General features: G+C 59.2%; 1 protein-coding gene across 1 annotated transcript in view; it reads left to right on the plus strand.

The window, feature by feature from the left end:
* Nucleotides 1-21,558, plus strand: part of LOC135317007 (germ cell-less protein-like 1) — a 128,775-nt gene that overhangs the window by 88,933 nt on the left and 18,284 nt on the right. Inside the window, exons 9-10 of the mRNA XM_064472519.1 lie at nt 14,925-15,014; nt 21,163-21,324. Coding sequence (XP_064328589.1) covers nt 14,925-15,014; nt 21,163-21,324 — 252 coding nt within the window. The remainder of the gene's footprint in view (nt 1-14,924; nt 15,015-21,162; nt 21,325-21,558) is intronic.

The raw sequence follows: 21,558 nt of genomic DNA on the forward strand, positions 1-21,558 counted from the left end.
GCCTGCCAAAGCAGAGGGAGCAGAGAAGATGCTGTCAGCGGGGCAATGATATCCACAGCCCCCCTGTGGAGCACACGGGGCGCCGCCGCTCAGCACGCAAGAGGAAGAGGGAGAGAACAAGTCCTCCGCGTTGTGCCCGAGCCCCAAGAGGCGATGCAGCTCCCGAGGCCCTCCAACGCCGGCTCCAAGGGGGCTCCCGCAGCCAGGGCTGCTTGGGAGCAAACTCAGCGGAGCGCGGAGTGGGGAGCAGATCCCCACGGCACGGCTATGATCCCCACAGCCTGTTCGTGGTCACCATGGACTAGGAGCCCTTAGCAGGGGCAGGGAGAGGGAGAGGGGCAGGAGGAGGAGGGTCTCAGCAGTCGAGAGATGCAGGTGGGACAGGCACTCGGGGCGCTGCAGCGGTGGCGGGGGCAGATTGTGACCCTGGATGCGGGAGGAGCGCAGCATCTGACTCCCGCAATGCCGAAGAGGAGGAAGAATAATCCAGGAAGCAGCCAGACCGCCCCCAGCGGGGAGGGACCAAGCTGCACAAAGGGTGCCGGCAGCCCACCCTGTCTCTCCTCCCAGATCTGCCTCTGGCCAGGAAGGACTCAAAGAGAGCTTCCAGAGAGCTGGACGGCTCTGCCGGCTGGCACGCCTGCCCACAGGTCCCTCGAGGAAGAGCTCTAGCCTGCGTTCAGCTTTTGGGATCGCCTTGCAAAAAACAGCGCTCGCTGGGAGGCAACGGGCAGCAAAGCCAAATCCGGCATTAAAAACAGTCGTTGGCCTTGCAGGCGTGAGCTTACGGGGTGTTTTCTTGTCTGGAGGCTTTGGGGCAATTGGCGGAAATAGCCAGCGTGGGAGGTTTGTGGCGTGGGATTTTGAAAGCTGTGTGCTTGCGTGCGCCCATCTTGCAGTCTCTTCTTTCTAAACACGGCGTTGGAGCCACTCGAATGGAAGTGGGCTGGATGAGCCGACAGCGGGCGGGACTGAAAGGGGCTGAACGGCCGGGCCCAGAGGGTGCCGCTCGGTGGCAGCAAGCCTAGCGCAAGGCCAGGACGTAGCGGTGTCTCCCAGGGGTCAATAGTGGCTCTGGTCGTGCTTCGCCCCTTCCTCACCTAACGTTAGCTCTGGGTGATGGGGCAGAGCGCCTCGTCAGCAAGTTGGCAGGTGTCACCAGCCCGAGAGGAGCTGGCGATTCGGCCAGGGGGTCCTGCTGCCATCCCGAGGCCGAGCTCCGGCACCTGCTTCTGCTCAGCTTCCTTGGAGCCTTTAGTCCTGACAGCAAGGAATGGTGTTTCTTCCTTTCTTCTGCCCTGCCCGCCCCCACCCCGGCACCTTCAGAGGAAGAATGCTATAGAAAGTCAAAGAAGAAAGAACTCTGGCCCGGCCACCTTATGCCCAAGATGCCTTCGGCAAAAGGCGCCCCTCGGGGCACAGGCGCTCTTCAGCCACGTTCAGCCAAGCCAGCCCGCCTGCCGTGGCTCTTTGTGAAGGGTAGCGAATGCCGTGCTGCCCCAGCACACGAGCTGTGGCTGAAGCGTGTGAGTGAGGAGCGGGCACACCCTGCTCAACCTCCAGCTGCCAGGGTGCCCTGCTTTCCTGGGTGGCACTGGGCGCTGCCAGCTCCGGAGCCCTGACCCTGCCCTGAGCTCAGCAGTGAGGTCCCTCTGCACCTAGGAGTGTGGGATGGCTGCCAGCTGGAGGAGCGGTGCTAGAGGAGGCTTGGAAGCAAAGCTGCCTTTGTCCTGCTCGGTGAGCTTGTGGCGTGAGCATTGAATGCGGCGCTTGGCTGCTGGCTGGTGCCAGGGAAAGGGCTCTGGAGCCTGCTAGTGCTGCTGTGGCAGGGCCCCAGCGTGCGCTGGAAGCAATGCTCCCCGGGCTCCGAGCAGGTCAAGGGGTGAATCCAGGTGCTAAGGCGCTGCCCACCAATGTTTTGGGGAGCTGGAGGGTGAGAGAGGCAGCCAAGGTCAATGCAGCGCAGTTGCTGAGGGCGTTTCTTTGGTAGCTCTCGTTCAGAGTCAGGCTGTGGCTGTAGCTGGTGGGGGGCAGATCAAACTCCTTGGAAAAGAAGCTGCGAGAGCCCGGGTGCTTTGCTACACCAGTGTCACGGACACAGTCCTGTAGCTGGGCAGAGCAGAAAGGAAAGCCTCAGCGAGCGCAGGTGGCAGGCAAAGGTGCGAGCAGGAGCGCTTCCAGGCCTGGCCAGCGCTTCGTCCGTCTGGCTGTGTGGCTCGGCGAAGAGGTGGGAGCTCTGCCGGCGGACAGACGGCGCTTGGGCAGCAGCGCGTGGGGAAGCCCGGGGGCTGCCAGCTGCTGGCTACAGGAGGTGCCCGGGCTGTGGCGGCTGCTGGCTGCAGCGCGTCCCCGTGCGTCCCCGTGTCACAAAGGGGCGGTGATGCGGCACCCGCCCGGCGCTTGTGAGCTCACCCGGCCAGGGCCTGTGATCCTGAGGAGCAGGCCAGCGAAGGCCAGTTGGGCTGAGCTGGCCTTCGGGACAACTCGGCTCCTGCCTTTGCTGCTCGCGCGGCTCCTTTTTTCCAAGCATTCCTCGTTTCCTGCCCACTTCTGCCCAGCTTCCCTCCTCTCTCAAAGGTAACCGTGACGTGACTTGCAGGGCAGATGGCAGAGTAGGTCGCTATGGGATGAAAGGAGAGGCTGGTCTGTACCTTGCCAGCCCTAGGCTGAGCCATCGCACCTTTGTAGGCTGGCCACACGTGGGCTATGGGTAGCGCTGCTGTTTGGCAGTTGTTCTTTCTTTGCCGTATCCTAGGAGGGGCAAGTAGGGGGTGGGGGGGTGGCAGTGCAGCGTGAGGCGTTGGGCTCAGCCTAGAAGGACGAGAAGCCCACCCTGAGTGCTGCGGTAGGAAGGCTGGCAGAGGAGGAGCACGGCAGCGGGAGCTGCTCAAGTAGCAGCCCAAAGCCGGTCGCTCCTGCACGCAAGGTGGGAAAGCGTGGGCTAGAGAGGCGGCGGGCTGTGTTGCTAACGCTGGCCACAGGCCAGCAGCAGGTCCTCTTCAGAGAAGGTGCCGTGCATTGGAGCCTTTCCCAAGGGCCTTTGAAGGTGCTGTGGACTGGGGCCCTGGGACAGCGCTGGGAAAGGCGTCAGCCTGCAGCTCTGCCGCAGTTCCGAGCACCACCGAAAGAGATTTGAGGGCAGATACCGTTCTGTGGGTTTCGTGTGGCGCTTTTTTAAACCCTTTTGGTGAGCTGCGGTTATTTCTTTGCAATCAGGTGGCAGGCTCGGCGCCGCTCTCTCTCTGGAGCGCCTACCGACGTCCTTTGCCATCCGGAGCCTTCCCCTCTGTTCCCGAGAGGAGCGATGGCCGCAACGGGGAACGACTCCTGTGAGTAGCGGCTTCGCCAGCAGGCTCGGCCTTTGCCAACGCCAAAGGCAACGGGCGCGGCTGGGGCTCCATCCCTGCCTGCTGGTGCGCTGAGAGCCTAGGGCGAATCCTGGGGCGCTTTCCTGCTAGCAGCCAGGCTTACCCAGGTGTTCTCCATCAGAGACAGGAAAGCACCTTGTGTCACTCCTCTGCCGCTAGGCACAAGACACTGAAAGGTGTCCTTGCTGGCAGAAAGGTCTGACAGCAGCAGGGCTGCCTTCTCACCTTTTCCCAAATGTCGTTTCCCTGCAGTCCTTGTCGAGGGAATGGCTCCTCCACAAAGGGTCCTCTTTCCCCCGGAGAAGATTTGCCTGGCCTGGCAGCGCCGACAGGGAGCTGGAGCGGGACTCCACAACCTGGGCAATACGTGCTTCCTCAACTCCATCCTGCAGTGCCTGACCTACACACCCCCTCTGGCCAACTACCTGCTCTCTCGGGAGCACAGCCAGTCGTGTGAGTACTTTGATGAACAGCTCCTCGTTCGTTGGGCACTTGCCAAGGGTTCCCAGCACCTGGAATTCAGCTTAGGAGCAAAGCCGCCCTCCTTTCTCAACCCGCCGAGTTGGTCGTCTTTGAACACTCAAGCCCAGAAGCCGCTTGTCCTGTCCAGGTGTCTCTTTCCCCTTCAGAAAGGCGCCTCTTTGTAGCCCCGCGTCTTGGTCCCAGCTCCTGCAAGTTAAACCCTCTTTGCCTGTGGCACAGACAGGCTCTGTCAGCAAAGCGTCCTTCTGAAGAGTGTCTTCTGCGCACTCGAATGTCCTGGGCTTGTTGGGACGTGGGGGCCTTGGGAGGGGTGGAGGCCGCTCCTGGGACTCCAAGGTCTGCGTGAGGTTTCCCGTTGCTATGGCTATTTTGCTAAGCGGAGAAGCTTGCTTCCCTCCCACCTCCCTCTTCAGGTCGTCAGCAAGGCGTCTGCGTGATGTGCAGGATGGAAGCGCACGTGAACAGCGTCTTGCGTTCCTCAGGCAGTGCCATCGAGCCCTGGGGTGTCGTCAGCGTTCTGACATGTAAGTCGCTTCAGGTGCTTTGCCATGTCTCCGTCTGTTCGCGGAGGAGAGAAGGACTAACTTCCTCTTTCTTAGGCATAGGAGAACATTTCCAGCTGGGCGTGCAGGAAGACGCCCACGAGTTCCTCCGCCTTGCTGTCGATGCCATGCAGAGCGCTTGCCTGAGCGGAAGCAGCGAGTAAGCACAAGCAAATTGCCTTTCCAATGCTCCCGAGCCCTTTGGACTCCTTGAGGTGCTCCCATCAAGGAGAACCTACGCCCAGGGTTTTCAGGCCAAGTAAAACTCCTGGAGGAGGTGACTCTCTGCCCCTTACCGTTTCTTTCCAGCTTGGACATCTCTTCCCAATCGACTACCGTCGTCCATCAAATCTTTGGGGGCTGTCTGAGATCCAGAGGTACTGCTCCCCACCTGTTGTTCCCCTTGGGACTGGCTGTGCCCTTCTGCCTGCTGCCTGTGATAAACAGCTGTACGTCTGACTGGCGCAGTAGGTAGGAGGAGCATGAACGGGCACGGTCGACCTCCCCTATCGCTGAGCGTTTCGGTTTGCCTTCCAGTCACGTGCTTGAGCTGCAAGGCAGTTTCCAGTTCCTACGAGGCCTTCCTGGACGTTCCTTTGGACGTGAAAGTAAGAGGGCTTGTGGCTTGTGCTTCGGGGCATCCCAAGGCCCCTGTAGCTTTCCAGAATCAATGCGGTTGGCTTAAAAACGCCTCCTGTGACCCGAAGAGAGCTTGGTGGTGGGCGGGAAGCGGAATGGCCCGAGTCCCTCTGGGGAGGCCGTGGCAGCGGTCTGCCTGTGGGTGCTGGCTTGAAGGCGGGCGAGTGGGAATTGTCCTCTCTGCACCCTGGACGTCCTCTCAGCCTTCTTCCCTTTGCCCTCCCGCAGCAGCCGTCTGGCTCCTGGCCTGGCGGGTGGTATTGTTTTCCTTGGTGGTGACCCTGCACACCCTCGGTAGCTGAACTGTGCAGCGCCACAGAGAGGTGGCTCTCGGTAGCCTTGGGAATCCCTTGGGAAGGAGGGCGATGTTCAGCCCCAAAGGCTCGTCCCGTCTCCTTCCGGACGCTGCTTGCAGGCTGAGGGCGGGTCTCCTCAGCGTCGTCTAGCTAGGTTTTTGCGTAAACTCCTAGGAGGTGTTTGGGTGAGGGTGTTTCCCGCAGCTCAGTGCTCTCCTTTCTCACTCCTCCAGGCAGCCTCTTCTGTCACCGATGCTCTGGAGGGCTTTGTCCGACCTGAGCGGCTGGAGGGCGAAAACTGCTATCGGTGTAGCCAGTAAGATGAACGCTAACGTCCTAATCGTACTAGATCCTGCGTGAAGGTGCTGCGTGTCGCCGAGCATAAGCCGTCGTTTCGTGTAGGCTGAACGCACAAGGAGACGACGCGGCTGGCTTTAGCGTGGCCTTACAGTGCTGAATAGTTTTAAAATAGCGCAAGGATGTGTGAGACGGGAAGGGTTGTCTGGCCTTCCGGGGGGAAGAAAGGCTGCGTCGCAGGGTGCGTTTGAGCCCTCGCCTCTGTGCTTGCTTCCAAGGTGTGAGAGGATGGTCGCCGCCTCCAAGAGGTTTACAATCCATCGCGCGCCCATGGTTCTCACGGTGTGCCTGAAAAGGTTTGACGATTTCACCGGCGGGAAGATCAGCAAGGTGTGTACGCAGCTGGAGCGCAACTTCCTCTTCCTGGCGCAGGGGGTTTCCCAAAGCAGCGGGGCCTTTCGCCGGCTGTTGGCGTTGAGGTCTTTGCGGTCCCTTGCCAGGAGAGGAGAGTTCCCGCGGGAGGAGAAGCGCGTGCCCTGCTCCGGCAGAGCTGCTTTGGCCGAGAACAGTTTCCTGCCACCCAAACCACGCCACGTAGCTTTAGGGAGCGCCGAGTTGCCGTCAGCCCCAGAGATGTCTTTCTACACCTCTAGCCCTTAGTCTTGGAAGGCTAGTTCACGCAGTATTTCAGAATGGCTTCTGAGCCCTCTTGCTCTCTCCGTAGGTTGTGGAGTACCCCGAGTACTTGGACCTTCGCCCGTACACGTCTCACGCAGCTGGGGAGCCCCTCCTCTACTCCTTATATGCTGTCGTGGTGCACCGCGGTCACAGCTGTTATCACGGACACTATTTCTGCTACACAAAGGTAAAGAGGGACGTCCTGCCTAGCAAGGCAGGGCAAAATCTACCCTGCCGAAGACACGCTTTCACGGCAGTGTTACTGGCAGCCGAGGGTCTTGGCGAGAAGGTCTCCTTAGGGGCTGGGCTGGGTTGGTTTTGGCTTTCTCTTGGTTCTGCAGTTCTCTGCCTGGGTTGGTGGAGGCACCGTGCCGTTCATCTCCAGACATCGACGCCTTTCTTTGCAGGCCAGCAGCGGAGCATGGTATAAGATGGACGATGAGTCTGTGGATCGTTGTGGCATCGACACCGTGCTCAGGCAGCAAGCGTATCTGCTGTTTTACATCAGGTAATAAATAACAAGCGGTACTAAAACCTGTTTAGAATCGGTTTCCTCTCCTGGTTTGTGCTGATTTTCTTCTCATCCCCCCGAGCGTCTCTCTCACAGGAGAGCGAGTACAGGCCGCCCCATTCAGCGCTGTCAGAGCTGAGCTACCCCACGTCAGTGGTTATCTTTCCCTAGCGGGCTTTAGGCTGCTGCCCTGGTGCAAAGTGCTGCTTGCCTGCTCTGTGAAGCTGGCTGACGTAGGGAAGAGTACTTAAAGGGGGCCTACAGGCGAGGTGGGGAGGGACTCTTTATCAGGGAGTGTGGTGGTAGGAAGAGGGGGACCGGTTTGAAAGCGAGGGAGGGTAGGTTTTGGTTAGCTATCTGTTAGGAAGAAATCCTTGAGGGTGAGGGTGGCGAGGCCCTGGCACAGGTTGCCCAGGGAAGCTGTAGGTGCCCTCTCCCGGGAGGTGTTGGAGGCCAGGCTGGACGGGGCTTTGAGCAACGTGGTCTGGTGGAAGGTGTCTGTGCCCAGGGCAGGGGAGGTGGAACGAGGTGATCTTTCAGGTCCCTTCCAGTCCAAACTGCCTGATGATTCTACGATTCTATGAAATGGAGGCCATAGGGGTTATAAAGACGAGGCCTTGCTCCGACAGGGGGATTGGGGAAGACCCCAGCTGAACTTGCCAGAATGCCATTTGTGGCCCTGGTTGCATCTTCCCTCTGTCGTAGAAACCGCTCCCACAAAAGGACTGAAGCCGAGAGGAGGGTGCAAGAAGAGCCCTAAAGAGAGATGCCTCTCTTTGTTTTTATTCTCCAGGTGCTCTGATCGGAAACCTGGCGAAATGGCTGCTTCCTCACCGGCACCATCGTATGCCCCTTCCTTCCCCAGCCTGTGGGGGTCCAGCAGGAAGCAAGTGGGTTCTGTGGGAGCAGAGGGTGAGCCTCGACAGACCAAGGTAACCCCGGGGAGGTGGCTGAGGGCAGCACGTGGGCAGTGGGCTTCTTTCTGGCATCTTGGCATCGCTCTCTTTTCCCTGGCACGCGGCACCGCTGTTGACAGTTGCGACGCTGCTCCCTCTCAAAGCACCCCCCCTAGATCCGTCCCATTGGTGCGCCTTTGGCCCTTCCGCCTCTGCAGCCCTCCAGGAGAGGCTCTGGAAGGCCCTTAGCTGTCCCCTCAGGCACCTTCTGGGGCTTCCCGCGGCTCTGCTCCCTTGAGGAGGGAAGGGCAGGACCCTATCCCAGCTCTCCTTGCAGGACGTGGCAGCGGGCATGGAGGACTCTCCAGGGGACAGCGGCTCCTCCGCAAGAGCCAGCACCAGCCAGCCCACCTGGGCAGGTGCACGGGAGGCATCTGCAGGCTGGCTGGGCCCCATCTGGCCAGGCAGGCTCAGCATTGCCTCCTGCGTGGGCTTCTGCTGGCATCGCTTCTTCTGCAGCTTGACAAGGCTGGTGTCCAGAAGGAAAGCTGACTGCCTGGTCTGCTCTCCGCCCTCGGGCCGTCTGCTGCACACCATGCAGGAGGGCAGCGAGGAGGAGGAGCGTGGAGCGAGCCCTTCTTCCCAGAGGAAGGGTGGCAGGGAGAGGCCCCGGAGCAGATCGCCGCAGTGGGGCAGGGATCTCCGCAGCTGGGTCGTGGACCCCACGGACTACGAGCACTCAGCAGGGAGGAGGAAGAGAACTAGCCCTGCGAGTGTTGACTGCGCTCCCAGGCACGGCGCAGCTCCAGGGCCCTCCAAGAGCAGCTGCCAGTCAGCTCGCGCAGCCAGTGCTGCTCAGGAGCAGAGCCTGCCAAAGCAGAGGGAGCAGAGAAGATGCTGTCAGCAGGGCAATGATATCCACAGCCCCCCTGTGGAGCACACGGGGCGCCGCCGCTCAGCACGCAAGAGGAAGAGGGAGAGAACAAGTCCTCCGCGTTGTGCCCGAGCCCCAAGAGGCGATGCAGCTCCCGAGGCCCTCCAACGCCGGCTCCAAGGGGGCTCCCGCAGCCAGGGCTGCTTGGGAGCAAACTCAGCGGAGCGCGGAGTGGGGAGCAGATCCCCACGGCACGGCTATGATCCCCACAGCCTGTTTGTGGTCACCATGGACTAGGAGCCCTTAGCAGGGGCAGGGAGAGGGAGAGGGGCAGGAGGAGGAGGGTCTCAGCAGTCGAGAGATGCAGGTGGGAGAGGCACTCGGGGCGCTGCAGCGGTGGCGGGGGCAGATTGTGACCCTGGATGCGGGAGGAGCGCAGCATCTGACTCCCGCAATGCCGAAGAGGAGGAAGAATAATCCAGGAAGCAGCCAGACCGCCCCCAGCAGGGACCAAGCTGCACAAAGGGCGCCGGCAGCCCACCCTGTCTCTCCTCCCAGATCTGCCTCTGGCCAGGAAGGACTCAAAGAGAGCTTCCAGAGAGCTGGACGGCTCTGCCGGCTGGCACGCCTGCCCACAGGTCCCTCGAGGAAGAGCTCTAGCCTGCGTTCAGCTTTTGGGATCGCCTTGCAAAAAACAGCGCTCGCTGGGAGGCAACGGGCAGCAAAGCCAAATCCGGCATTAAAAACAGTCGTTGGCCTTGCAGGCGTGAGCTTACGGGGTGTTTTCTTCTCTGGAGGCTTTGGGGCAATTGGCGGAAATAGCCAGCGTGGGAGGTTTGTGGCGTGGGATTTTGAAAGCTGTGTGCTTGCGTGCGCCCGTCTTGCAGTCTCTTCTTTCTAAACACGGCGTTGGAGCCACTCGAATGGAAGTGGGCTGGATGAGCCGACAGCGAGCGGGACTGAAAGGGGCTGAACGGCCGGGCCCAGAGGGTGCCGCTCGGTGGCAGCAAGCCCAGCGCAAGGCCAGGACGTAGCGGTGTCTCCCGGGGGTCAGTAGTGGCTCTGGTCGTGCTTCGCCCCTTCCTCACCTAACGTTAGCTCTGGGTGATGGGGCAGAGCGCCTCGTCAGCAAGTTGGCAGGTGTCACCAGCCCGAGAGGAGCTGGCGATTCGGCCAGGGGGTCCTGCTGCCATCCCGAGGCCGAGCTCCGGCACCTGCTTCTGCTCCGCTTCCTTGGAGCCTTTAGTCCTGACAGCAAGGAATGGTGTTTCTTCCTTTCTTCTGCCCCGCCCGCCCCCACCCCGGCACCTTCAGAGGAAGAATGCTATAGAAAGTCAAAGAAGAAAGAACTCTGGCCCGGCCACCTTATGCCCAAGATGCCTTCGGCAAAAGGCGCCCCTCGGGGCACAGGCGCTCTTCAGCCACGTTCAGCCAAGCCAGCCCGCCTGCCGTGGCTCTTTGTGAAGGGTAACGAATGCCGTGCTGCCCCAGCACACGAGCTGTGGCTGAAGCGTGTGAGTGAGGAGCGGGCACACCCTGCTCAGCCTCCAGCTGCCAGGGTGCCCTGCTTTCCTGGGTGGCACTGGGCGCTGCCAGCTCCGGAGCCCTGACCCTGCCCTGAGCTCAGCAGTGAGGTCCCTCTGCACCTAGGAGTGTGGGATGGCTGCCAGCTGGAGGAGCGGTGCTAGAGGAGGCTTGGAAGCAAAGCTGCCTTTGTCCTGCTCGGTGAGCTTGTGGTGTGAGCATTGAATGCGGCGCTTGGCTGCTGGCTGGTGCCAGGGAAAGGGCTCTGGAGCCTGCTAGTGCTGCTGTGGCAGGGCCCCAGCGTGCGCTGGAAGCAATGCTCCCCGGGCTCCGAGCAGGTCAAGGGGTGAATCCAGGTGCTAAGGCGCTGCCCACCAATGTTTTGGGGAGCTGGAGGGTGAGAGAGGCAGCCAAGGTCAATGCAGCGCAGTTGCTGAGGGCGTTTCTTTGGTAGCTCTCGTTCAGAGTCAGGCTGTGGCTGTAGCTGGTGGGGGGCAGATCACACTCCTTGGAAAAGAAGCTGTGAGAGCCCAGGTGCTTTGCTACACCAGTGTCACGGACACAGTCCTGTAGCTGGGCAGAGCAGAAAGGAAAGCCTCAGCGAGCGCAGGTGGCAGGCAAAGGTGCGAGCAGGAGCGCTTCCAGGCCTGGCCAGCGCTTCGTCCGTCTGGCTGTGTGGCTCGGCGAAGAGGTGGGAGCTCTGCCGGCGGACAGACGGCGCTTGGGCAGCAGCGCGTGGGGAAGCCCGGGGGCTGCCAGCTGCTGGCTACAGGAGGTGCCCGGGCTGTGGCGGCTGCTGGCCGCAGCGCGTCCCCGTGCGTCCCCGTGTCACAAAGGGGCGGTGATGCGGCACCCGCCCGGCGCTTGTGAGCTCACCCGGCCAGGGCCTGTGATCCTGAGGAGCGGGCCAGCGAAGGCCAGTTGGGCTGAGCTGGCCTTCGGGACAACTCGGCTCCTGCCTTTGCTGCTCGCGCGGCTCCTTTTTTCCAAGCATTCCTCGTTTCCTGCCCACTTCTGCCCAGCTTCCCTCCTCTCTCAAAGGTAACCGTGACGTGACTTGCAGGGCAGATGGCAGAGTAGGTCGCTGTGGGATGAAAGGAGAGGCTGGTCTGTACCTTGCCAGCCCTAGGCTGAGCCATCGCACCTTTGTAGGCTGGCCACACGTGGGCTATGGGTAGCGCTGCTGTTTGGCAGTTGTTCTTTCTTTGCCGTATCCTAGGAGGGGCAAGTAGGGGGTGGGGGGGTGGCAGTGCAGCGTGAGGCGTTGGGCTCAGCCTAGAAGGACGAGAAGCCCACCCTGAGTGCTGCGGTAGGAAGGCTGGCAGAGGAGGAGCACGGCAGCGGGAGCTGCTCAAGTAGCAGCCCAAAGCCGGTCGCTCCTGCACGCAAGGTGGGAAGGCGTGGGCTAGAGAGGCGGCGGGCTGTGTTGCTAACGCTGGCCACAGGCCAGCAGCAGGTCCTCTTCAGAGAAGGTGCCGTGCATTGGAGCCTTTCCCAAGGGCCTTTGAAGGTACTGTGGACTGGGGCCCTGGGACAGTGCTGGGAAAGGCGTCAGCCTGCAGCTCTGCAGCAGTTCCGAGCACCACCGAAAGAGATTTGAGGGCAGATACCGTTCTGTGGGTTTCGTGTGGTGCTTTTTTAAATCCTTTTGGTGAGCTGCGGTTATTTCTTTGCAATCAGGCGGCAGGCTCGGCGCTGCTCTCTCTCTGGAGCGCCTCCCGACGTCCTTTGCCATCCGGAGCCTTCCCCTCTGTTCCCGAGAGGAGCGATGGCCGCAACGGGGAACGACTCCTGTGAGTAGCGGCTTCGCCAGCAGGCTCGTCCTTTGCCAACGCCAAAGGCAACGGGCGCGGCTGGGGCTCCATCCCTGCCTGCTGGTGCGCTGAGAGCCTAGGGCGAATCCTGGGGCGCTTTCCTGCTAGCAGCCAGGCTTACCCAGGTGTTCTCCATTAGAGACAGGAAAGCACCTTGTGTCACTCCTCTGCCGCTAGGCACAAGACACTGAAAGGTGTCCTTGCTGGCAGAAAGGTCTGACAGCAGCAGGGCTGCCTTCTCACCTCTTCCCCAATGTCGTTTCCCTGCAGTCCTTGTCGAGGGAATGGCTCCTCCACAAAGGGTCCTCTTTCCCCCGGAGAAGATTTGCCTGGCCTGGCAGCGCCGACAGGGAGCTGGAGCGGGACTCCACAACCTGGGCAATACGTGCTTCCTCAACTCCATCCTGCAGTGCCTGACCTACACACCCCCTCTGGCCAACTACCTGCTCTCTCGGGAGCACAGCCAGTCGTGTGAGTACTTTGATGAACAGCTCCTCGTTCGTTGGGCACTTGCCAAGGGTTCCCAGCACCTGGAATTCAGCTTAGGAGCAAAGCCGCCCTCCTTTCTCAACCCGCCGAGTTGGTCGTCTTTGACCACTCAAGCCCAGAAGCCGCTTGTCCTGTCCAGGTGTCTCTTTCCCCTTCAGAAAGGCGCCTCTTTGTAGCCCCGCGTCTTGGTCCCAGCTCCTGCAAGTTAAACCCTCTTTGCCTGTGGCACAGACAGGCTCTGTCAGCGAAGCAGCGTCCTTCTGAAGAGTGTCTTCTGCGCACTCGAATGTCCTGGGCTTGTTGGGACGTGGGGGCCTTGGGAGGGGTGGAGGCCGCTCCTGGGACTCCAAGGTCTGCGTGAGGTTTCCCGTTGCTATGGCTATTTTGCTAACCGGAGAAGCTTGCTTCCCTCCCACCTCCCTCTTCAGGTCGTCAGCAAGGCGTCTGCGTGATGTGCAGGATGGAAGCGCACGTGAACAGCGTCTTGCGTTCCTCAGGCAGTGCCATCGAGCCCTGGGGTGTCGTCAGCGTTCTGACATGTAAGTCGTTTCAGGTGCTTTGCCATGTCTCCGTCTGTTCGCGGAGGAGAGAAGGACTAACTTCCTCTTTCTTAGGCATAGGAGAACATTTCCAGCTGGGCGTGCAGGAAGACGCCCACGAGTTCCTCCGCCTTGCTGTCGATGCCATGCAGAGCGCTTGCCTGAGCGGAAGCAGCGAGTAAGCACAAGCAAATTGCCTTTCCAATGCTCCCGAGCCCTTTGGACTCCTTGAGGTGCTCCCATCAAGGAGAACCTACGCCCAGGGTTTTCAGGCCAAGTAAAACTCCTGGAGGAGATGACTCTCTGCCCCTTACCGTTTCTTTCCAGCTTGGACACCTTTTCCCAATCGACTACCGTCGTCCATCAAATCTTTGGGGGCTGTCTGAGATCCAGAGGTACTGCTCCCCACCTGTTGTTCCCCTTGGGACTGGCTGTGCCCTTCTGCCTGCTGCCTGTGATAAACAGCTGTACGTCTGACTGGCGCAGTAGGTAGGAGGAGCATGAACGGGCACGGTCGACCTCCCCTATCGCTGAGCGTTTCGGTTTGCCTTCCAGTCACGTGCTTGAGCTGCAAGGCAGTTTCCAGTTCCTACGAGGCCTTCCTGGACGTTCCTTTGGACGTGAAAGTAAGAGGGCTTGTCGCTTGTGCTTCGGGGCATCCCAAGGCCCCTGTAGCTTTCCAGAATCAACGCGGTTGGCTTAAAAACGCCTCCTGTGACCCGAAGAGAGCTTGGTGGTGGGCGGGAAGCGGAATGGCCCGAGTCCCTCTGGGGAGGCCGTGGCAGCGGTCTGCCTGTGGGTGCTGGCTTGAAGGCGGGCAAGTGGGAATTGTCCTCTCTGCACCCTGGACGTCCTCTCAGCCTTCTTCCCTTTGCCCTCCCGCAGCAGCCGTCTGGCTCCTGGCCTGGCGGGTGGTATTGTTTTCCTTGGTGGTGACCCTGCACACCCTCAGTAGCTGAACTGTGCAGCGCCACAGAGAGGTGGCTCTCGGTAGCCTTGGGAATCCCTTGGGAAGGAGGGCGATGTTCAGCCCCAAAGGCTCGTCCCGTCTCCTTCCGGACGCTGCTTGCAGGCTGAGGGCGGGTCTCCTCAGCGTCGTCTAGCTAGGTTTTTGCGTAAACTCCTAGGAGGTGTTTGGGTGAGGGTGTTTCCCGCAGCTCAGTGCTCTCCTTTCTCACTCCTCCAGGCAGCCTCTTCTGTCACCGGTGCTCTGGAGGGCTTTGTCCGACCTGAGCGGCTGGAGGGCGAAAACTGCTATCGGTGTAGCCAGTAAGATGAACGCTAACGTCCTAATCGTACTAGATCCTGCGTGAAGGTGCTGCGTGTCGCCGAGCATAAGCCGTCGTTTCGTGTAGGCTGAACGCACAAGGAGACGACGCAGCTGGCTTTAGCGTGGCCTTACAGTGCTGAATAGTTTTAAAATAGCGCAAGGATGTGTGAGACGGGAAGGGTTGTCTGGCCTTCCGGGGGGAAGAAAGGCTGCGTCGCAGGGTGCGTTTCAGCCCTCGCCTCTCTGCTTGCTTCCAAGGTGTGAGAGGATGGTCGCCGCCTCCAAGAGGTTTACAATCCATCGCGCGCCCATGGTTCTCACGGTGTGCCTGAAAAGGTTTGACGATTTCACCGGCGGGAAGATCAGCAAGGTGTGTACGCAGCTGGAGCGCAACCTCCTCTTCCTGGCGCAGGGGGTTTCCCAAAGCAGCGGGGCCTTTCGCCGGCTGTTGGCGTTGAGGTCTTTGCGGTCCCTTGCCAGGAGAGGAGAGTTCCCGCGGGAGGAGAAGCGCGTGCCCTGCTCCGGCAGAGCTGCTTTGGCCGAGAACAGTTTCCTGCCACCCAAACCACGCCCCGTAGCTTTAGGGAGCGCCGAGTTGCCGTCAGCCCCAGAGATGTCTTTCTACGCCTCTAGCCCTTAGTCTTGGAAGGCTAGTTCACGTAGTATTTCAGGATGGCTTCTGAGCCCTCTTGCTCTCTCCGTAGGTTGTGGAGTACCCCGAGTACTTGGACCTTCGCCCGTACACGTCTCACGCGGCTGGGGAGCCCCTCCTCTACTCCTTATATGCTGTCGTGGTGCACCGCGGTCACAGCTGTTATCACGGACACTATTTCTGCTACACAAAGGTAAAGAGGGACGTCCTGCCTAGCAAGGCAGGGCAAAATCTACCCTGCCGAAGACACGCTTTCACGGCAGTGTTACTGGCAGCCGAGGGTCTTGGCGAGAAGGTCTCCTTAGGGGCTGGGCTGGGTTGGTTTTGGCTTTCTCTTGGTTCTGCAGTTCTCTGCCTGGGTTGGTGGAGGCACCGTGCCGTTCATCTCCAGATACCGACGCCTTTCTTTGCAGGCCAGCAGCGGAGCGTGGTATAAGATGGACGATGAGTCTGTGGATCGTTGTGGCATCGACACCGTGCTCAGGCAGCAAGCGTATCTGCTGTTTTACATCAGGTAATAAATAACAAGCGGTACTAAAACCTGTTTAGAATCGGTTTCCTCTCCTGGTTTGTGCTGATTTTCTTCTCATCCCCCCGAGCGTTTCTCTCACAGGAGAGCGAGTACAGGCCGCCCCATTCAGCGCTGTCAGAGCTGAGCTACCCCACGTCAGTGGTTATCTTTCCCTAGCGGGCTTTAGGCTGCTGCCCTGGTGCAAAGTGCTGCTTGCCTGCTCTGTGAAGCTGGCTGACGTAGGGAAGAGTACTTAAAGGGGGCCTACAGGCGAGGTGGGGAGGGACTCTTTATCAGGGAGTGTGGTGGTAGGAAGAGGGGGTCCGGTTTGAAAGCAAGGGAGGGTAGGTTTTGGTTAGCTATCTGTTAGGAAGAAATCCTTGAGGGTGAGGGTGGCGAGGCCCTGGCACAGGTTGCCCAGGGAAGCTGTAGGTGCCCTCTCCCGGGAGGTGTTGGAGGCCAGGCTGGACGGGGCTTTGAGCAACGTGGTCTGGTGGAAGGTGTCTGTGCCCAGGGCAGGGGAGGTGGAACGAGGTGATCTTTCAGGTCCCTTCCAGTCCAAACTGCCTGATGATTCTACGATTCTATGAAATGGAGGCCATAGGGGTTATAAAGACGAGGCCTTGCTCCGACAGGGGGATTGGGGAAGACCCCAGCTGAACTTGCCAGAATGCCATTTGCGGCCCTGGTTGCATCTTCCCTCTGTCGTAGAAACCGCTCCCACAAAAGGACTGAAGCCGAGAGGAGGCTGCAAGAAGAGCCCTAAAGAGAGATGCCTCTCTTTGTTTTTATTCTCCAGGTGCTCTGATCCGAAACCTGGCGAAATGGCTGCTTCCTCACCGGCACCATCGTATGCCCCTTCCTTCCTCAGCCTGTGGGGGTCCAGCAGGAAGCAAGTGGGTTCTGTGGGAGCAGAGGGTGAGCCCCGACAGACCAAGGTAACCCCGGGGAGGTGGCTGAGGGCAGCACGTGGGCAGTGGGCTTCTTTCTGGCATCTTGGCATCGCTCTCTTTTCCCTGGCACGCGGCACCGCTGTTGACAGTTGCGACGCTGCTCCCTCTCAAAGCACCCCCCCTAGATCCGTCCCATTGGTGCGCCTTTGGCCCTTCTGCCTCTGCAGCCCTCCAGGAGAGGCTCTGGAAGGCCCTTAGCTGTCCCCTCAGGCACCTTCTGGGGCTTCCCGCGGCTCTGCTCCCTTGAGGAGGGAAGGGCAGGACCCTATCCCAGCTCTCCTTGCAGGACGTGGCAGCGGGCATGGAGGACTCTCCAGGGGACAGCGGCTCCTCCGCAAGAGCCAGCAGCAGCCAGCCCACCTGGGCAGGTGCACGGGAGGCATCTGCAGGCTGGCTGGGCCCCATCTGGCCAGGCAGGCTCAGCATTGCCTCCTGCGTGGGCTTCTGCTGGCATCGCTTCTTCTGCAGCTTGACAAGGCTGGTGTCCAGAAGGAAAGCTGACTGCCTGGTCTGCTCTCCGCCCTCGGGCCGTCTGCTGCACACCATGCAGGAGGGCAGCGAGGAGGAGGAGCGTGGAGCGAGCCCTTCTTCCCAGAGGAAGGGTGGCAGGGAGAGGCCCCGGAGCAGATCGCCGCAGTGGGGCAGGGATCTCCGCAGCTGGGTCGTGGACCCCACGGACTACGAGCACTCAGCAGGGAGGAGGAAGAGAACTAGCCCTGCGAGTGTTGACTGCGCTCCCAGGCACGGCGCAGCTCCAGGGCCCTCCAAGAGCAGCTGCCAGTCAGCTCGCGCAGCCAGTGCTGCTCAGGAGCAGAGCCTGCCAAAGCAGAGGGAGCAGAGAAGATGCTGTCAGCGGGGCAATGATATCCACAGCCCCCCTGTGGAGCACACGGGGCGCCGCCGCTCAGCACGCAAGAGGAAGAGGGAGAGAACAAGTCCTCTGCGTTGTGCCCGAGCCCCAAGAGGCGATGCAGCTCCCGAGGCCCTCCAACGCCGGCTCCAAGGGGGCTCCCGCAGCCAGGGCTGCTTGGGAGCAAACTCAGCGGAGCGCGGAGTGGGGAGCAGATCCCCACGGCACGGCTATGATCCCCACAGCCTGTTTGTGGTCACCATGGACTAGGAGCCCTTAGCAGGGGCAGGGAGAGGGAGAGGGGCAGGAGGAGGAGGGTCTCAGCAGTCCAGAGATGCAGGTGGGACAGGCACTCGGGGCGCTGCAGCGGTGGCGGGGGCAGATTGTGACCCTGGATGCGGGAGGAGCGCAGCATCTGACTCCCGCAATGCCGAAGAGGAGGAAGAATAATCCAGGAAGCAGCCAGACCGCCCCCAGCGGGGAGGGACCAAGCTGCACAAAGGGTGCCGGCAGCCCACCCTGTCTCTCCTCCCAGATCTGCCTCTGGCCAGGAAGGACTCAAAGAGAGCTTCCAGAGAGCTGGACGGCTCTGCCGGCTGGCACGCCTGCCCACAGGTCCCTCGAGGAAGAGCTCTAGCCTGCGTTCAGCTTTTGGGATCGCCTTGCAAAAAACAGTGCTCGCTGGGAGGCAACGGGCAGCAAAGCCAAATCCGGAATTAAAAACAGTCGTTGGCCTTGCAGGCGTGAGCTTACGGGGTGTTTTCTTCTCTGGAGGCTTTGGGGCAATTGGCGGAAATAGCCAGCGTGGGAGGTTTGTGGCGTGGGATTTTGAAAGCTGTGTGCTTGCGTGCGCCCATCTTGCAGTCTCTTCTTTCTAAACACGGCGTTGGAGCCACTCGAATGGAAGTGGGCTGGATGAGCCGACAGCGAGCGGGACTGAAAGGGGCTGAACGGCCGGGCCCAGAGGGTGCCGCTCGGTGGCAGCAAGCCCAGCGCAAGGCCAGGGCGTAGCGGTGTCTCCCGGGGGTCAGTAGTGGCTCTGGTCGTGCTTCGCCCCTTCCTCACCTAACGTTAGCTCTGGGTGATGGGGCAGAGCGCCTCCTCAGCAAGTTGGCAGGTGTCACCAGCCCGAGAGGAGCTGGCGATTCGGCCAGGGGGTCCTGCTGCCATCCTGGGGCACCTGGGCAGGCTGCAGAGCTGGGCTGACAGGGACCTCATGCAGTTCAGGAACGGGAAGTGCAAAGGCTGCTCGGTGCCGAGCACTGGCACAGGTGGCCCAGGGAGCTTGTGGAGTCTTCAGCCTTGGGGATGTTCCACAGCCCTCTGCACGTGGGCACGACCAAGCGGCTGCAAGGTGCCCTCCCTGAGCAGCGGGGTGGGACCATCTAACTCCACCCTCTGTCGACCTCCCGGCCAGCCTCAAGGAGTCAGTGATTGTGTGAAATGGATGCTGAGATCCATTGGATCCAGCCACCGACGCTGTCCCCCTGGGGAGGAGCCCAGGCAGCAGCAGGTGGTTCTCTGCCGGAGCTGTGGCCCCTGGGGCGCAGGTGGGAGCAGGAGAACAGCGTCTGGAGGACGGGATGGCAGAGACGAGGTGCTGTGGGCCCACAGGAGTGTGTCTCTCTTTGCCTCTTGGTATAGGAAAAGCCTGAGAAGCACTTCTAAGTATACGTATCGAAATCTGTGAACGGGGAGAATAGTGATGCCAAGAGATTTATAGGACGTAAGCGTAGCTGTGTCTTTGTGTTTGAAAAGTTTCCTTGCTTCTGTCTCTTGCGACTTAATTTTTTTTAGCCTCCTGGTCTTAACCCTGGTGTCCAGAGAACATGTTCCTCTTTGCTAAAGAAATGGCTGAGAGTCTCCTACGATGTTATTGCAGAGCAAGGAAAGCACTTCCGGAGTGGATCTGTACAGCACTTGCTGACCCAGTCCAACTTTAGTGTTCGTTGGGACTCAGGGGTAGGAACCTGAAGGGAAGTTGCTGGTGCTGGGTCTCTGTATTTGTTGTGCATCCAAGGACGAAGGCTTCCTTGCTGCTTCCTCGCACAGAAGCTCTGAAAGGAATAAATCCTAGTGCGTACCTACAAAAACAAGCAACTACCATTAGATGTTTCTTGCGTAGGTCAGAGTGGTTTTGCTTATGAAAAGTTCCCTTCATAAATTTTGTTCCGCATGAAGGTAAATATGAATGATTTTTCTTGTTCCGTGTGCTGCTTTTGAGAGTTTTAATTTGAATTAAGTGTCTTACTTGAGTTATTTGTGGGTTTTTAACTCCCCACAGGATGGCTTAATCCAGTAATGTGATGAAACAATGAGGAAACTGTGTGTGGTTATTACAATTCAGCAGGGGACATACGGGTTAGGCTCTGGGAAGAAACGGTAGGAATTCCTTTCTAATTAAAAGTGTGGATTTATAAGCAGTGAGATAATGCCCAGGTTAGGTTGGTGGTTTTCTGTTTGTGGTTTCTTTGGTTTGGTTTTTGGTTTTTGTTTTTTTTTTTTCTAAAGGTATCTGGCTTGGGCTCTGCTTGTTCTGTTTAGTTTTCAGGTTTCTACTATAACCAGTTACCTTAAATTTGGTGTAGATTCTGGTCGATTGATCGGCCTGTGCTGTGAATGAATTAATTACTAACGTACACTAGTAAAGACAATATATTTGGTCTTCAGCGTGACAGTGAAACAATACTTGCCATCATTGACTCTTTTATCTCAAAGCTGCTTTAATATTCAGTACTTGAGCTTGAGTTTATCTTAATTAGGAGGGGTAATTAGACATTTTGGAGCAGAATGCTGAGGTTAGTGCTAGCTGCTTCCTTCTGCTGAGAATTAGTGTGTTCTCAGGGCTTTTTGTGGCATTAACAGTACTAGGAATATAGCTTTCACTCTTCCCTGAGAGACACTAAATGCAACTTTAAGAGTTACAGAAAATTTTGGAAAGTGTTATGGTAAAGTTCATGTTTTTGAAAGAACTCCCCTTCATACTTCTATGCATTCATGTCTTGGGCACGTTAAAGCAGTATTTCAGAATCACGCGGTACATAACCAGGCTTTGTGAGCCTGAGCAACTGTGCTTGAATGTCGAGATATGTAAGAAAAAAAGGAAGGTACTAATTCCTTGCTTTTAATCTAGGTGCCTGGAATGGCTCTTGAATAGCCTGATGCCTCACCAGAGTGTGGCGCTCTTCAAAGACCTCAGGTATTCAGGCGTCAGTTAACTGTCAGTGGTGAAGTACAGTTTCTTCCAAAGCGTGCAGCTCGCTCAACACGACTTTCTAGGCTATCGACGGTTGCTTGTTACCTAGCTTGCTTTCTTGGTTTTGTCTGTATGTCTCGCAGAATTCTTTGATGACTTGTCTGTTTTCAGCACAAACTCACGATCCCCTAATGCCCTGAGGTGAACGAGTACTCAGCCGATCGGGTTCTTGTGCGCCCTTCCCGGCCTGGCCTGCGCTGGAGTCATTGGGACGATCGGACCGCTCCGGGCGGCCTCCTGAGGGGGCGGCGGCGGCTGGGCCGTCAAGGGGAAGCGCGGCGGTGGCCGCCTCCGAGGGGGCTCCGGGCCGCGGACGTGGCTCTGTCAGGGGCGGGTGGCGGGAAGGGGCTGCGGGGCTGGCGGCGGTCGCGCTGGCCCTGAGGTGGCGCGGCGGGCAGGAGGGGCCGTGAGGGGCGGAGGGGCCCGGCGAGGCCGGGGGCGAGTGAGGGGCTGTGCGGGAAGGGCCCGGGGCGCTCGAGGGCCTAGCCCGATCTTTGGGGTCTTGTGCGGGAAAGGGAGGGGCGGAGGGGAAGGGCTGCCGCTGTGAGGTTGGTGGGGGGCCAGGGCCAGGGGGGAGTTTCTTGTCTGCTTCGGAAAGGTCCCAGCAGCAGCTGCTGCAGTGAACAAGAGAGGGGAGGTGAGCAACGGCGGGGGGGGAGGCTGGTCCCTCACGGGGAGGAAAAAAGCCCTTTCCGGTACCTGGTGCTGCCTCTGTAACAGACAAATTTGAAGGAGTGTGTCTCTGTCTTTTTGCATAGGAAACAGCTGAAAAGCACTTCTAAGTATATTTATCAGACTCTGTTTGTAAATGGGGAGAACAGCGATGTCAAAATTTGTGCTCTGGGAGAGGAGTGGAACTTGCATAAGATCTATTTGTGCCAGGTTAAGTGGCTCCTTTCTTCCTCGCAAGAGAAACTGTATTTGTGATGAAAGAATGTCTGGTAAATGGTAAGTGTGACTCAAGACTTTTTTCTTTCCTTTTCTTCCCCTTACATTTCTGACTTATCACTCTCGCTGTGGATGCAAGCAGTTACACAACATGCCTTGTGCCTTTGATAGTAATGTTAGGAAGCGTAGCTGTAGCTTCGTGTTTGAAAAGTTTCTTTGTTTCTGTCC

This window comes from Phalacrocorax carbo, chromosome 24 (assembly GCF_963921805.1).
Source record: "Phalacrocorax carbo chromosome 24, bPhaCar2.1, whole genome shotgun sequence".
Taxonomy (NCBI): Eukaryota; Metazoa; Chordata; class Aves; order Suliformes; family Phalacrocoracidae; genus Phalacrocorax; species Phalacrocorax carbo.